Source organism: Thalassophryne amazonica, chromosome 1 (genome assembly GCF_902500255.1).
Source record: "Thalassophryne amazonica chromosome 1, fThaAma1.1, whole genome shotgun sequence".
NCBI classification, from domain to species: domain Eukaryota; kingdom Metazoa; phylum Chordata; class Actinopteri; order Batrachoidiformes; family Batrachoididae; genus Thalassophryne; species Thalassophryne amazonica.
In genome coordinates, this window is record NC_047103.1 from 92,076,882 (window position 1) to 92,094,584 (window position 17,703).

Here is a 17,703-nt window from a genome sequence, read left to right on the forward strand (position 1 = left end):
GAGAATGGAAACAAAACTCTCATTGTTTGTGTTGCTATGGCATGAAGCTTTTGAAAATGTTGCTGTGTCATGGAGTAATCATCGTTTTGTGCTCCTCCCCGCCCACTTTCAGTCGCCACACCCTCCCTCTGCAACACATTGAACAGAGCTTTTGTCGGAGCTCACAGCGGACGATGACACGTACAAAAAAACGTTTTCTCAGATGACCTCAGCGATTTTAAAGGGAAATATGAGTAACCTCCACAATGCTGCAGGTGTACCTGTGAACTCCTCCCACCTCTCAGTACACTGCTCTATCCACATTTATCCCACTCTTATTCCAACTGAACTCCTTGTAGTCTGATAGTGGTTGTAAGCCATCCTTTCTCTTCATCACAAACAATTCATATATTTGTAAGTACTTTATGTATTTGTGAGAAACATATTTTTCTGCTCGGGTATGTGTTGTATGTATTTATGAGTACTGTGCGTATTTGTGAGTAGGGCGGCTGTAATGGAACATGTGGTGCTGCTGGTGATCTGGGTTGCTCCGGTGGCACAGTGCTACAGTTCTGGTCAAGTGATGGACAGCTGTAAGAACCTGCAGCCCAACCACTCTGGGCACAGCCCTCAGACCAACTCTGCACCCTTTGTCATTACCACAGACCGCAGCAGCTACAACCATCAAGACAAGGTCACAGGTAACCCAAAACATCAGTTTGACTGGACATGAAAAATGGCTGCATATTTACAACACTATGTAATATATTCTGTTATCATATACCTAGAAATGATACGCCAATATGATTGGATAAAACACTAAAGAATAAATAGCAATACACCCTTTTCGCAGACGGGTAATATTTTTCATACAGGATTTTTCTTCTTTTTTTTTTTCCCTTGTTTCAGAAGCCATAACTGGCAACTGTCTTCTAGTGTTAGCAGAGGTTAGCCTGTAAGCTCGCCGTCGTGCTGAATCATTAGAGTACATTTGTTTAATGAAGCTGCTGTAAATGAAGAAATCATCAAAAATTCATCAAAATATCGACGTAAATTGCGAAGGTGTTTTGCTTCTTTCATCATCCATCCACCTCAAGTTCCAAGCGCTGTTTCCTCAGCGAGGCGGAAAGAATTGTACGGCGGAAAACAATACACCTGGCCTTTGGCCTCAGGGTGTATGGTTTTCTTCAGGGTGTATAAAGCCATATTCATTGGTGAACAACTTGATAACTGATATTATTTTCCTTTGCTTCCCTGGCAGTAAACTGAATATCTTTGGGCTGTGGAAAACACTGATAGAAAATTTTCACCATTTTCTGACATTTTATCGACCAAACAACTAATCAGCTAATCATTCAATTATTTTCTTGATTAGTCAATAACAAAAATATTGTTAAGTTTTCTGACAACAAAGTATGGTACAGGGCATAAAGAGGGCTGTCTTAATTAATCATGGGTGTGTTTTGGTCATAACATAAAAAAAAAACAGATTGTCATCCGCCTTTACCTTTAATTTGCTGGATCCATCGGAGCCTATAGCATAGCTGATTAGATGAAAGAGAATTGAGAGGAAACAAATCTGTGCACAAAGTAGCTAATCATGCAAGAACTTATGGGACCAACCAACCCAGTCTCACGTCAAGTCGCGATTCAGCAGCACAAAATATTCATCTATTGGCTCGTGATATTGTGACGAAAAGCGCCTCATTTTCGTCATGGCAGCACAAATTCATTCTAATTCATTCCGTGATGCTGCATGAAATTAAAAGTGAAGTGGGGGGAGGGGGTCAGGGGTGGTTATGGTTAGGATTGGGAGTAGGAGTAGGGTTAGTAATAGTGAGTTAAAAACAGCCCCGTCACGAAAATTCAACTCATTTCGTGACAGGAGCACGAAAAAAACAAAACAAAACAAAACAAAAAACGTGAAACTGGGCTGGACCAAGAGACATCCACCTCAGTTCCCTGAGGTAAAGCAGTTGAGAGTCATGTATTTGAAAACACCTCTTCCTCCATTTGTGTCCACCCGATCTCAACACAGCTGAAAATTGAAAAATTGATTGATGATGAGCACATACATGTGCTCATCATCAATCAATTATGTTTGTCATTATGATGTATGTTTGTCATCAGCCTACTTTTGTGAGGTGTGTTGTTAGTTAGGTATACGTATATGCCATGTGACAAAAGATCCACAGTCATATGCATAACTAGTGATGTGTTTCAACTTCACTCTGATGATCATCATGATGAATAAGAAAGAGGCCACGTTGAATGGCACAATTCAAGTATTGAACCTTGTTGGGCAACTGACATCTGGGCAGCAGTGCTCAGTGATGCTGCACTAGGTACATTGATTCTATACAATCTGACAAATGTGCATGATAAAGACTGTGAAGTTGCCACATATAGGTCTTTCAAAGGTACGCCCCTCTGCACAGCCAAGGATATAGTCACAGCTCTAGTCAAGAAAGCCCAAAGACCTAAAATATTCAGCAAGTGTTTGTGTTCATGCTTTGCATGTTGATTTTCATTTAAGAAGCTATTTGAACAGATTAATCCTTGCATACCAGTGCAATGAAGGGGATGTTTGAATGGGCTGAATATGCAGCAGCCTTCCCTGATCCTGTGGAAGACCTGAAAAAACCAGAGAGAGAGAGGAAATAAAGTGTACAACATGCTTGTCGGCCATTTGTGAGACAGACAGAACATCCAGGCCCAAACTGCTATCCTGTGGACTTAGAGAGTTCCACTGCATGTAATAGCCCACTTCTGCTGAGGCAAAGAGATCAACCTGGACAACCTGAGATTTGGGTCACCATATCAGGGTGTAATCATGAGTCCCACGGGAGAGACCTCACTTGGGACAGAAGGTTGTTTTTCTCCAAACGTCCAATCTGAGCTGTCCCTGTGATATGTTCATTACTAATCCTGTCCATATCAGGCTGGGGGGACAGAGATGTCTGGACACAAATGCAGGACTCAACAAAGCAGCTTTGGTTTTTAAGATCGTTTTCAGGGTAGCTGGTGATGAGCTACAGATTAGAAACAGGTGTGTGGAAAGCTCCGGAATCGGGTGTTGCTGAAACAGTGTGCACCGTCCACCACCAAGCAAAAAGAGAGACATGTGATGCATGTACAGCAAAAGGTGCTTTAGGGAAAGATGAATGGCTGGTGTGGCTGGGTTCCATATTTCTGCTCACAAAAATAAACAGACATAGGTGAAAAGATAACCTTGAGGTTGAAAATGAAATGTTAAAAAAACATTGTAAGTCTCCTCTAATTTTTGCTAGTTGATGTCTCCTGACTGAATTTTGTGGTTTTAGTGCATCTCCAGGCACCAGCATCCACACCCTTCACTGGTTTCCTATTGCAGGCCAGGGAGGTAGGGGCTGTGGCTCCTTTGGGATTCTTCATGCTGATAACAGGGGCTGCTCAGCTCCTCACTTGCAACCAGACACTTGTGAGTTCCTTGATTTGCCAATCAGTTTGTTTTTACACACATTTTTTTGTCAGGGAAGTTCTTTACTTTGAAACTGTTAGAGTTTTAAGTTAATAATAGGACATGGAGGAGAAAAAATATTTTTTAGACGCCTTTTGAAAATCAGTGTGCATATTAAAAGGTACTCAATCATGTTCCACATGGCGTTTGATGTCCCGCTGTCGAGATGCCACCCCACCTTACAAAAGTATCTCCTATTCACTTGTTTTAAATACTATTTTGGCATTATAGGTTTTATTACAGCAATACTGTGTGAGCAGTGTACACAAGGTTGGGTAGGATTACTTTGAAAGAATACATTTGGATTACTTGTAATCTGATTACTTTTGGATTACATTTCAAAGTAATCCTACCCAACCTTGAGTGTACATTGCATGAAAACTTGCAAAAAAGAAGTAAGATGGATGGTCGTGGTTGCAAAACAGATTAGAAACTCTGTAAGAAAACGTGAAAGTGCAAGATGAAGTTGTTATGGTTAGGGGTCCGGACCGGACCATTACAGGTGATGGACTTAAATGCTGGGAGCAAGGAACAGAACTGGTTGTGAACAAAAAGAGATTTATTTACAATCAACAAGTGAACAATACTGCACTGGTTAGACGGGCTGCTGTGCTAAGACAGGGCCCACTTGTTCAACCCCTGGCAATAATTATGGAATCACCGGCCTCGGAGGATGTTCATTCAGTTGTTTAATTTTATAGAAAAAAAGCAGATCACAGACATGACACAAAAATAAAGTCATTTCAAATGGCAACTTTCTGGCTTTAAGAAACACTATAACAAATCAGGAAAAAAAAATTGTGGCAGTCAGTAACGGTTACTTTTTAGACCAAGCAGAGGGAAAAAAATATGGACTCACTCAATTCTGAGGAATAAATTATGGAATCACCCTGTAAATTTTCATCCCCAAAACTAACACCTGTATCAAATCACATCTGCTCACTAGTCTGCATCTAAAAAGGAGTGATCACACCTTGGAGAGCTGTTGCACCAAGTGGACTGACATGAATCATGGCTCCAACACGAGAGATGTCAATTGAAACAAAGGAGAGGATTATCTAAAAAGAGGGTAAATCATCACGCAATGTTGCAAAAGATGTTGGTTGTTCACAGTCAGCTGTGTCTAAACTCTGGACAAAATACAAACAACATGGGAAGGTTGTTAAAGGCAAACATACTGGTAGACCAAGGAAGACATCAAAGCGTCAAGACAGAAAACTTAAACCAATATGTCTCAAAAATCGAAAATGCACAACAAAACAAATGAGGAACGAATGGGAGGAAACTGGAGTCAATGTCTGTGACTGAACTGTAAGAAACCGCCTAAAGGAAATGGGATTTACATACAGAAAAGCTAAACGAAAGCCATCATTAACACCTAAACAGAAAAAAACAAGGTTACAATGGGCTGAGGAAAAGCAATCGTGGACTGTGGATGACTGGATGAAAGTCATATTCAGTGATGAATCTCGAATCTGCATTGGGCAAAGTGATGATGCTGGAAGTTTTGTTTGGTGCCGTTCCAATGAGATTTATAAAGATGACTGCCTGAAGAGAACATGTAAATTTCCACAGTCATTGATGATGTGGGGCTGCATGTCAGGTAAAGGCACTGGGGAGATGGCTGTCATTACATCATCAATAAATGCACAAGTTTACGTTGATATTTTGGACACTTTTCTTATCCCATCAATTGAAAGGATGTTTGGGGATGATGAAATCATTTTTCAAGATGATAATGCATCTTGCCATAGAGCAAAAACTGTGAAAACATTCCTTGCAAAAAGACACATAGGGTCAATGTCATGGCCTGCAAATAGTCCGGATCTTAATCCAATTGAAAATCTTTGGTGGAAGTTGAAGAAAATGGTCCATGACAAGGCTCCAACCTGCAAAGCTGATCTGGCAACAGCAATCAGAGAAAGTTAGAGCTAGACTGATGAAGAGTACTGTTTGTCACTCATTAAGTCCATGCCTCAGAGAGTGCAAGCTGTTATAAAAGCCAGAAGTGGTGCAACAAAATACTAGTGATATGTTGGAGCGTTCTTTTGTTTTTCATGATTCCATAATTTTTTCCTCAGAATTGAGTGAGTCCATATTTTTTTCCCTCTGCTTGGTCTAAAAAAGCAACCGTTACTGACTGCCACAAGTTTTTTTTCCTGATTTCTTATAGTGTTTCTTAAAGCCAGAAAGTTGCCATTTGAAATGACTTTAGTTTTCTGTCATGTCTGTGATCTGCTTTTTTTCTACAAAATTAAACAACTGAATGAACATTCTCCGAGGTCGGTGATTCCATACTTTTTGCCAGGGGTTGTAGCAGTGGAACATCTGGGAGCTGCAGTGCACACACGGCCCTTGCCTTTTTAGCAGTGAATTTTCAGTCATTATGACTTACATGACATTATAATGGCTTTACATCAGAATCTGAGTTTCTCCAGGCCAGGAGAACCCAAATTTTATGACCTCACGCTAAGGCCAGACCCTCTCAACACTGCAAGACGATATCCCTTCCACAATACAGGGCCATAAAACTTTGTCTTGATAGCAGCTATTATTTTTAGGTCTAAGTGAAGAGGGACATTCTTTTAAAATAAAAGAATCACATCAGTATTCTTTGATTCACGTATAAAAACTTCTAAGGGTGTTTGTGTTGATTATTCAAACAAAATGCTTTGCATATAATCATTCCATTTTATTGATATGTGCTCCTTGCAACTGATGTGTGTAAGTGAATATTTTTACATTACGAAAATGTTGATGGTGAAATATTCTGTTTTAACCAAATGGAATGTTTAAGTGTCTATTAATACTGTGTGTCCATTTGAGTGTCTGAGAACAAATAACACACCACAATAGTTAATGTGTTTAAATAGCTGAATCATTTGGGTCTGCCCTGTGAAGATATGAAGTTTCTGTAAAGTTACACACCCTAAATGGGTGGAGTTTGGTGACATCAGTCCCCCTTTAAAAAGTTAGAACAGAGTCTTGCCACTCTCTTCCACCGGCAGCTCCTCTCTTGGAGCGCTCTGCAACTCTCTTTGCTTCTCTTAAGGTTTAATTTTTATTTTTGGGCCAAGGCCCCATTGCTAAGCTAAGCTAAGCTACCATGTAGCATTCATTCATCCTTTACTTTTGACAAACTTAAAGTTTAACCTGATGCTTTAAGGTGCGGCAAGTCTTTTGAATTTTTAAGAGAACTTCCGAGCTGAACTTTTCACAATAATAGCGAATTTACAGAAAAGCAACTTTTCCTTTTTTTGTAATTTTCCGATGCTTCTGAAGTTTTACTTTTTTCTAAATTCACAAATATTTTTAATCTGGCTCCAACAAACTTTTTAAAAGCTACCAGGAACCATTTTCAACAAATGCCTTCCATGACCGCTGTGGTCCAGCAGCTGACGACGGAGTTGATTTCAAACCTGACTGCAAGCAGCCATCCTGTCGGTAAAGCCAGCCAACTGAAGCCTTGGGATCACACGGGGAAACACTGAGTTAACCCCCCCAGACCCCCCACCTTTTAAAGCATTTTTCTTTATTTGCCTCTCACATGCCTAGAAGCTCCTCACCATCTAACCATGTCATTTAGGTCCTTCAGACTTTTTTTTTTCAGTAAACTGGTTCTTGGGAGCATGAGCATGGCTTAAAATCTTTCAGCTTCTTAAAATGCTTAAAAAGACTCTCCGTCTTTTTAAACATTTTCCTTTTTTTGCCTTTCAGCTTTTTGGGGGGGGGGGGGCTCTGCCCCCCAGACCCCCCGCCTTTTTACGCATTTTTCTTTTTTTTGCCTTTCAGCTGACCCCCCCTAGTTCCAGCCCTCTTAACCCCCTGCCACTTTAAACATTTTTTAAATGTAGATGTAAATTAATATTCAAAGTTTTCAGCTAGTTGACAGTAGGGCTGTAAAACATAGTGAAATTATCGTATGTCAATATTGTCATATTAGTACAATATGAATATGATTTGACACAAAGTGCAGCAACAGTGAAAATTAAACATTGTTAAACAAAACAGCAATAATACCACACTCATTTTGCACTCATCATAAGGTTAGGATACTGTGCCCTCCAAAAGTACTGGAAAACGGTATTTCACACATTTTAATTTGTTTATGCCATTTCAAATACAAGGAATACAAAAAATATAAAGAATAAAAAATTCAAAAATTATCTTCCTCAAGCTCAAACTGAAAGCAAATCTCTAAAACTTGATAATACCTGTAAATAATAATTAGTTTTATTGCCAGTTTTTTTGTCAGACAAGTCACGGGATGGAAACATGAACATTTCTGTTGTGTGTTGGGGGGCTTGGCTGGACACTGTTTTGTTGGGTTTGTGTTTGTTTTCCTTCCTAGGTGGTCTGGGACTGACCTCTGGGAAAATTGTGCTGCAGAAGAGTCTCTCACCTCTGTGATGATTGGTTGCACCTGTTGCATCCTCGTGCGGCTCTTTATCAGGATGATCTGCAACACCTGTGACATTCACGTGCAGACTAAGGACTCTCAGCTGGCGTCAATGAAGAAATGAGGAGTTGCATTTAAGCCAGCAGTGATGAGGGCTGTTTGCCAGAGAATACAACCTTGTTACGACCTTGTATCGACCGTTGGGGACGCTGAGGGCCGCTCCAGAGTTTGACGTTACGTCTGTGAAGGAGGACTAGGGTGAGAGGCAAAAGCTGTCAGCACACGTCAGAGGTGATTATCTTTAAAGGCTTATTTGTGAATATAATGTGGTGTTTTTTGCACAGCTAAATTTGAACATTGAAGAAATTGTCTTGTTTGCTCCTCGCGGCTGTGGTGTGCGGAATAATAAACCTACATAAGCCGTGAGCAGCTGTTCATCTGAATTAACTCTGAAACCTGAACTGAACGTGTTGCTGATAAGTGTGCCTTTAATAGCTTTCTGGTAATAGTATCGAATAATCTCACCTCTGTTCCCCCTCCACAGAGTACAGTTCTGGGAAAAGCCACCTGGGGGGAGTCGGCGGAAAACCTGAGTCCAGAACATTCGGGCTCCGGTCCGTTGAGGCGCTGAGAGAGCGCGCAGCCTCTTCACCCCACCAGTATTATTTAATTTGTATTTCTTGTACAGTACCGAAGCTGCTTCTGGTTATTTAGCGCTGGGTTCAGTCAGATGCTGGACCGCTCCTTGAGCCGCGTCCCACACATAACAGAATTCTCCGGCCACACCAGTATGGACCCAGCGGCAGAAGCAGCTCCATTTCAGGAGAGAGTCCAGAAACACCTGGAGATGATTTGGGAGCAAGTACAGCACCTTTCAATCCAAATTAAGCAGACAGACGCCCGAGTGACGGAGCTTGTAGCGCAGGCTGTTCCGCTTCCTGCGGCTGCAGCTACGGTTCCATCAAGCCCGGGGCGGATAAGTTCGCCGTCTAGAGCCGCGTCCCACACATAACAATTTCCAAGTCACTGAATATGTCTTGGACTTTATTTTACATCAATTATGAAGAAATACAAAGGTTTCTTTGACCAAAACATTAAATCTAAGCTTTCATCTCAAATGTACTTTCTGTCAAATTGTAGCTGAACTTTCATGTCTTCTTTTTAAGAAAATCCTCCTCTACACCACTTCATCAGAAAGCTGGATTTTATATTTTTAATTAATTTCTATCAAGTTGTAGAGATTTGCTTTCAATTTGAGTTTAAGGAAGATAATTTTAGAAGAAAAAAAATTGTATTTTAAATGGAATAAACAAATTAAAATGTGTGAAATAACAAGTGTTCCAATACTTTTGAGGGCAACTGAGAAACACTGAGGAGCAACATCTTACATCTCATATATAGTGCAGCAGATAAGAGAATATTTAGAGCGGAATCCTGCAAATGGTGATACAACTATCAAATGTGGCACAAATAATCCACAGACATTAACTCTTTAAAAAAAAAAAAAAAAACCTGATTGGCCACTTGAATTTTCAATAGGTAGCCAGGTAGGGGTCAATTGAAGAATTACACAGGGGTCAAAATTAAAAGATGCGCCAGTCATATAGAAAACTACACCATATTATTTGCCTGATCACAAAGATTTCAAAAAGGTATAGTTTGGACAATCTGTGACTGAATGTTATGAGGTAAAGGAGCAAGAATGGTGACAAAGGTCAGTTTCACAGTTTGTACAGGGGTCAAAATTTAAAGTTACTCCAATTTTGGTAAAAATGTCGAGCAAGCCAGCAACTTTATACAAGCTTCGCTGGTAAAGTTGCTGGTTTCATTTTGGTATAGGTATGATCAGAGGTACCCAGCTCTCCCTGGGCGAATAATAATAATAAATAAACCCATAAAGAACATAGTGACTCAAACTATCAGCACACCAAATTTGGTGCAGATCGGATCAAAAATCTAAATTTCTATGAGCATCATTCACACACGCACACACACACACACACACACACACACACACACACACACACACACACACACACACACACTTTTTGCTCTTATTTGCTGTCATAAGAAGTAAGCTATTCTTGTAGTCATAATGCTGACTCGTACAGATTTAATTTTGTGTTCCATTGTATGTTTTTCAATGAAATTTGAATAAAAATACAATTATCTGTGCATTTTTGTTTGTTTTTCCAGAACTCAGCTGTCTCACACACATCAGATTCTGCTAAGACATCCATTCAGGTGACATGGTCATCAGGAGCATCAGGACAAGCAAAACCCATTCAATTCCAGTAATGTTAAATCAGACTACTTTATTCTCTCATTATGTTCCATTTGCCTGTTTTTTCTCAAATATTTATTTGAACTTGATTTAAATACTAGACACACTATCTTATGACCAGCATGAAGCAGCACATAGCATGGGTCTTTGCTAACTTGTACCCACCACAGTTATCGTTTACATACCTAGTGTCCATGTCATGGTCTAGCGTTCATCTGTGTGTCCACAGGGGTGATGGTCTTAAAATGGTGTGTGGCCAGGTGCAGTGCTGGTATATTACTACCATGAAGAATCATAAAGAAAAAAAAAATCACAGATCAAAATAAAGCTGGATTGAATTTGAATGCACAGTTTTTCTGATATTTATCGCTTTATTTTGACTGCTCCCGTTAAAGGTCACCACAGCAGATGTAGAGATGTTGTCACACCAACCTTCTGCATGTCCTCCCTTAGCACATCTCTAAACTTTCTCTTTGGCTTCCCTATTATTTTCCTGCCTTTTGGCTCCATCTTCAGCATTCTTCTCCCTCCAGTTTCTACCTCCTGTCTTTTTGTTAGTGCCACGTCTCTAAGCCATTCCCCTACACTCTTGCTGATATCCTTCTGTCACAAATCACTCCTGCCACCTTTCGCTACTCACTCCACCCTGCCTGTACTCTCTTCTTCACCTCTCTTCCACACACATTACTCTGGATAGTTGACCGCAAGTATTTAAAGTCATCTACCTTCACCACCTGTACTCCACGTACCCTGTCTCCCTCACCAAATCTGCAGTACTTTTCCAGTTCTCCCAAAGCACTTCACCTCCATTCAGTGCCTGTCTCACCTCCATCACCTCCTCCCTGAATTTCACACGACGATCTTCCTTCTTCTTCAATGTCCTGATCCTTTGTTCAGCTCTCACTGTCTTCCTCTTCTTCACCTCAAGTCTGAGAGCATGCATTGGTGCTGCACTCTGCTGCATCCACAACACCCCGGAACCACCCGGGGTCCTGGCTAGCAAACACCCAGGCAGACAACCAGTCCATTCCCACATCTCTAAAATAACCATCTCTCTGCCACAGCCAGGTGTAATGTGGACATCCCCTTCACCTTCTTTAGACACTGGGATTCTCAGCTCTCAGTGGTTAAGCATTGGGCTTGGACCAGAAGATCCTTGATTCAAATCCCAGCCTGACCGGAAAATCACTAAGGGCCCTTGGACAAGGTCCTTAATCCCCTAGTTGCTCCCGGTGTGTACTGAGTACCTTGTATGGCAGCACCCTGACATCAGGGTGAATGTGAGGCATTATTGTAAAGCACTTTGAGCATCTGATGCAGATGGAAAAGCGCTGTATAAATGCAGTGCATTTACCATTAAGGCACCTGCGTGCTGGATCACGCACAGAGAGAAACGCGCCACATGGCCAAAATGTTGCAGCTGATGCTCCCTCACAATGCAAGTGATACTCCTCATCTTAGTCTCTCTCTGTAACCGCTTATTTGAGACAAAGTCATTCCAGTGGTAACCAAGGATCCTTCGAAGTCACTTAGTACCAAAGACATCCAGTCGTTGCCTTAGGTCACTGGTTAGCAGCCAAGTCTCACTTACAACCATGTTGGAAGACAGGCCGCACCAGGACCCTAAAGACGAGGGCCTTTGTTGGCCTGCAAAAGCATTGGCATCGCGAAACACCTCTGTCCAGTGACCTCATGACTCTATAAACTCTTCCCAGGTGCCTCTCAATCTCAGTGGCAAAGGACCCAGAGACACATGGGTGATTCTTTAACTACGGGCACTATTGGCCTTGTAAATGTAATTTCCACCACACCATTGCCTTACAATATAAAGCGCCTTGGGGCAACTGTTTGTTGTGATTTGGCGCTATATACATGTACTCTGATGTCACTGTTTATCTCCATAGAAACTACCCAAACAATCTTTCATACAAACTGTTTAAAGGGACATTACAGTGTTGTGGTGGAAATTACGGCAATAGTGTGGAACAACTACATTTTGTTTCAAAAAAATCACAACAGTTGTATGACCAATTATGTTTTGATTATTTCACTGATATTTTATTCAGAGATATTTTAAAACATTAGAAAAAAACGTTTCTTTACCATTCATTTTTATCATTGAAGATCAAAAGTCTGGGTGTGGGACAAGCACAAAACGGCAATATTTTCATATAATGATGCTGAAAAAAGGTGAAAAAGTCATCATAGACTACTAGAACAAATTTCTTAACACACTTTCATTGTAAAGATAACTATAAAAGTGTGAAATTTCCCCTTTTTTCTGTTTTTCATACAATATGATCAAAGGACATAATAAGTGCCCGTAGTCTAAGAATCACGTCATTGCCAAGATAAGTGAATGTCTCTACAAGTTCAGCTTTTTCACCACATACAGACACCCTTCTGATGGCTGGGTCCAGGAAGTTGTTTAAAGCCTGAATCTTGGGCTTGATCCAAGACAATCTCAAACCCAGACACTCTAACTCATTACTCAGCTTCTCAAGTGCTGCAATCAGAGCATCTGTTGACTCTGCAAAGATCACTATCATTCTCAAAGTCAAGGTCTGTCAACCTTTCTGTGTCAACAAAAGCACCCATGTCACTGGTTTCCACAACCATACCTAACAACCAATCCATGCAGACATTCAGCAGTATAGGAGCTAGTTTATTTTCTTTCACCTCAAGAATCATCCTGCAAAACACCATCTGATGCTGTCTAACTACACTCTTCAATGCCACCACCATACAGTCTCCAATTTCTTTTAGGTTGCATCTAATACAAAGAACAGTCCACCCATGTGCACCTTCCTCCACTTTGGTGTATTTTTCAGATACAACTTGCATAAGTGGTTTCATAATGCATGTACATACTGGTTGTACACCCAGGGTCGCTCAGTGCTGCATTAAAATTGAAATGTAAAAACAAACTGAAAGTGAAATAACAGTAAAAATGAATGTAAAAGTTTGTAAAAGCAGAGTTTGCTTTGCACTATATTTTAACAGTGATGAAAGGGCTGTCCACAGAATAGGGCAGATACAGCAGGGGGTCTATCGACACCTGGTTGGATATGTAAGAGACTGAGTGGTCAAAGGAGGAGGAGGTGTAGCAGGAGGCACTGTAATATTTTAACTGAGGCCCCGGGGAAGACCCAGGACACGCTGGAGGGACTACATCTCTTGGCTGGCTTGGGAACGCCTTGGGGTTCCCCCGGAGGAGCTGGGGGAGGTGTGTGTGGATTGGGAGGTCTGGGCGGCTTTGCTTGAGCTGCTGCCCCCGCGACCTGACTTCGGATAAAGCGGAAGAAAATGGATGGATGGATGGAGTTGTGGTGGGTGGTTGCTGCTCTCACTCTGCTTTAACCCTTTGCAAATAGAAACATTTCCTCTCCAGAAGACTTCTCACTTCTGCCTTTGTCATCTAAAGAGCACTGTGTGAGTTGCTGGGGCATCTTTCTCTTAAACGCAATGACAAGTGATGCCCTGGTTTATTTCATTATGCACAGCATAAATAGCAAAGTAGAGTTGGACACGCCCTAAATACACTTGTGCTATACACTTTGGCCTATATGTCATAGATCATCAAGATAGGGTGATAGAAATATGATGACTGCATCATCTTTGACCTTGATCTAAAAAAAAAGATCATGGGATCGCTTCCCGTGCTTTCTGTGTGGAGTTTGCATGTTCTCCTTGTGTCTGCATGGGTTTCCGCCAAACACTCCAGTTTCCTCCCACAATCAAACACATGCATATTTAGGGTCTGCTCCTTTCTCTGCCCCTGACCAAGGCAATGTTTCTATATCTGGAGTTGGTCCCTGAGCGCCAGACTTTCTGCCCACTGCTCCTAGTGGTTGGATTGTGTATAACTGTAATTAGGATAGGTTAAATGCAGAGGACAAATTTAGTTGTATGAACTTATATATATACGATGACAACAAAGGCCCACTTCTATTCTAACTGCAGACCTGGCATCTGGCTGGCTTATAAAGTGCAGACCTGGCAACCTGCCCAAAAACAAAAGTTAAGATGCTTCACCCTCAGTCTGACATGATCGAGCTGTTAAACTTTGAACAAAACAGCAACAAAGTCTGCTTCAGCTTCAAATTTTTACCCAGATTTTGTATGATCAAACAAGTTTCAAGCTGTACTCAATAGGAATACCTCATTTATGGCCCCTTCACACATAACATGAATGAGGCCGAGTCGCACATGAAGGCAGATTCGAATGGCACTCGTGAAAATTCAGAGTCCCCTCAAATACCCCGTACAGCACTCGCCACAGCCACTCAGCCACAGCACATGCACTCTACATTTGCATGTTGCTCATACCAGAAACCCATTCGAATGGCGGCCAAGATAAGGTCGCACTGATTGTGGTTGCAACATTCACACAGCATGTTGTACACAGTTCGGACAAATCGGAATGCAGCCGAGGGGCTGCATAAAATCATTGGCCACATCAAACCTTGGCCAAATGGCACGATCGAGCCAGCCTTCTCACCAGTGGCCAAATGAGGGTGAATGGCGGGCAAGTACCCATTTGATCCACTCTCGGTCGGAGCCCAGGTGCCACCCACGAACATCCAACACCACTCATGGTGCACTCAGAAAATGCGGGGCCATTCGCGTGGTCAGCACAAATGCAGAGTGCAGGACACCACTTTCGACTCCACTGCAGTCCAGGTGGGAAAAGCTCAAGGGTGGTTAGTGTGTCGTGTCCGCTCCCAAGCAACACAAATGGCATGCAAGTGTGTCATGTCTTTCCCCCAGTAACACGAATGGCGTGTGAGTGTGGTGCCCTCCCCCTGCCACACACACACACCATGATCCTACATTGTCTAGGTGCAGCTGAGGTGGCAAAGGCTCGAATGGTGGCCGGAGTGCAATTGCTGTCCAGCACAGTGTGCATATCTGGACAGCTTTCATGTCCATGATGGAACAGCTGATGGGTGTGGAACACCCATCATGGCATATCCAGCATGTCCCATTGGAGGTGGAATCACCAGCCAGCAGCATGCCCACACCATCACAACAGAGATAAAAGAAAAATCCAGCTGCTCCAGCTGTATGTCACAGCACCAGCCTGCCATCCAACGGGACAGCCACATCATGTGACACGCAACCGCTGATGATCACGGCCAAGGCACGCCTACCGAGGCAATCAGATGATGCCAATGCATGCAGGCGCACTGAACCGTCAGATGCTCACATGTGCTTTCACCAATGCGATCATCATGAGGCACCTGACCACTGTGTCATTGCTACTCAAACTTGGAGAACACAAGCAGGCTCTTCGTGCCATGAAGAACATCACCTGTCAACATGCCACTGCGATGCACGTGTCGGCAGGGTCTCATGAAAATAAAAACAGCTTACCATCCCACTGCACCTCGTGACATACGAGTGCAACGTCCACACGGTCCGTCCGTCATGTGACAGCCTGACTGACAGACCAGTGTGTGCAGCTCATTTGCCCCACACCCTGGAGATGTGAGCCCATTCATGTGAGTGCTTTGCTGCTCCAGAGAGGGGAACGTGTCGCTCATCGGTGATGTGATGTACATATTGACATGATCATGCGTGATCACATCCACTACAGTTATGTGTTTGCAAGGGGACCGTACTTGGCATGTAATCATGTCATGGGTTGATGTAATTTGAAATCAAGCAGGAAGGGAGCTGACCACGGCTGTGTTATAGCTGGAGAACACATATTGTGCCATGAAGAATATCACCTCTCAACATGCCACCGCAATGCACATGTGTCGGCAAGCTCTCATGACATGGTGAAAAAGAAAAACACAGATCACCTTTGGAATGCGTTCAGCTGTGCCTCAGTGTGCACTGCAGACACCATCAGCCAGGCTGCCCCATGTGAAAATATTTGTCTGATCATGTGAACAGCCAGCTGGCGAGGCAAATGTCACATCCACCACATGAGTTAAAGTCCACATTATCCGGCAGCGTGGTGATTGGTCAGAGACAGCTGGACGCGCAGAGCCAGCTGATGTGGTCATAATGTGAGTGCATGAATTCATTCATTTCAGTTTATTAATTCCTTGTTTACATCCATGGCCATAGTTCATGAACATAAAGGAACAGAAGGACGATAAGCCTTGTATTGTCTGCTCTTTATAACAGGAATTAAATATATATATATATATATATATATATATATATATATATATATATATATATATATATATATATATATATATATAGTTTTATATTATTTTTATTAAACATTTTTCCTTATTACAAACACACCAATGAAAACAAATAAAACAAAAAACAGAACAGCACAGTACATGTATACAAGCAACTGGCTGGTAGCCAGTAGTCTGAGGATGTTTACAGCAATTACCGCAAAATAAATAAAAATAAGTACAAATTTATTGGCAATTTCAAATCACTAATCTTTTGATTTGCAGACAGTCCAAAGCATGCTCCCATTTTTTAAACAGGTTGGCTTTACCATTAAGACGATATCTTAAACGTTCCAAAGTCACTATCTCAGAAATTAAATTTTTCCACATTTGAATGGAAGGGGCATCACCACTGACCCATTTGGACATTACGGTCTTTCTAGCCAGCATCAGGAGGAATTGTAAGATGTCTTTGTGAGCTTTAAGGCCTACAGGTATCAGTCCCAGAAGACATAGCAGAGGGCTGGGAGACAATTTCTGCCCCACTACAGTGCTAATCTGCGTGCACACCGCCTTCCAGAATGACTGTATTATATTACACTCCCATAAACAATGAAATCTAGTTCCTATTAGTTTACATTTAGGACAATTTGGGGATGTTCCAGGGGTGAACTTGCTGTAGATATAAGGAGAAATATAAACATTATGCAATATATTATATTGCATCTCCTTGTACCAGGAATTAAATATTTTAACAGACAAAATGAAATCATTTGTTTCCTCATTTCCAAGACAGACTGTCAAGTCTTCAAGTATCAATTATTACATCAATACCAGTAACATGATTGTCTTACATTTAAACAGTCCATTCATTGTTCTTATAATGTTCTGTGCTCTGTCATTATGTTGTCCTTACACAATTTCCTTGATTTATGTACATTTGTAAAACATTTATTTGCTTCTGCTGCTGTGTGAGCGCGATGTAGTATCACACCTCTCACGTGGTCACACTGTTTCTGCCCATGCACACGAGCATGCACAAAACCATCGCCGCAGGGTCGTACGGCATCGGTACACGACTGTCCGACCGTCTGTCCCTCCCGACAGTGGCTAGAATTTTTCAGGGTTTACCACTTTTGGCCTGTTGCCAAAAATGGGTTCATTTGGAACCTAACTGCAGACTGTTAGCACATGCAAAAACTGTGAGAGCTATTATTGTGAAAAATTATAGCTTGCCTTTATAAAGGTACTGTCAAGTGTGTCGGTAGCATGGCCCAAGCAAAGGGTCTCCCCTTTGAGTCTGGTCTGCTTGAGGTTTCTTCCTCAAATCATCAGAGGGAGTTTTTCCTTACCACTGTTGCCTGTGTGCTTGCTCTAGGGGTTGGTAAGGTTAGAC

General features: G+C 41.9%; 1 protein-coding gene across 3 annotated transcripts in view; it reads left to right on the forward strand.

Moving 5' to 3' along the window:
• The first annotated feature begins 256 nt into the window (after positions 1–256).
• The window catches only part of LOC117512565 (putative ferric-chelate reductase 1), an 84,962-nt gene continuing 67,515 nt past the window's right edge, over positions 257–17,703 (forward strand). Inside the window, exons 1-4 of one of the 3 annotated variants that reach the window (XM_034172695.1) lie at positions 257–393; positions 484–680; positions 3,303–3,439; positions 10,074–10,171. In XM_034172695.1, the coding sequence (XP_034028586.1) occupies positions 494–680; positions 3,303–3,439; positions 10,074–10,171 (422 nt within the window). In that variant the 5' untranslated portion in view covers positions 257–393; positions 484–493. The remainder of the gene's footprint in view (positions 394–483; positions 681–3,302; positions 3,440–10,073; positions 10,172–17,703) is intronic. The other 2 variants (XM_034172703.1, XM_034172712.1) reach the window with 2 other exon arrangements.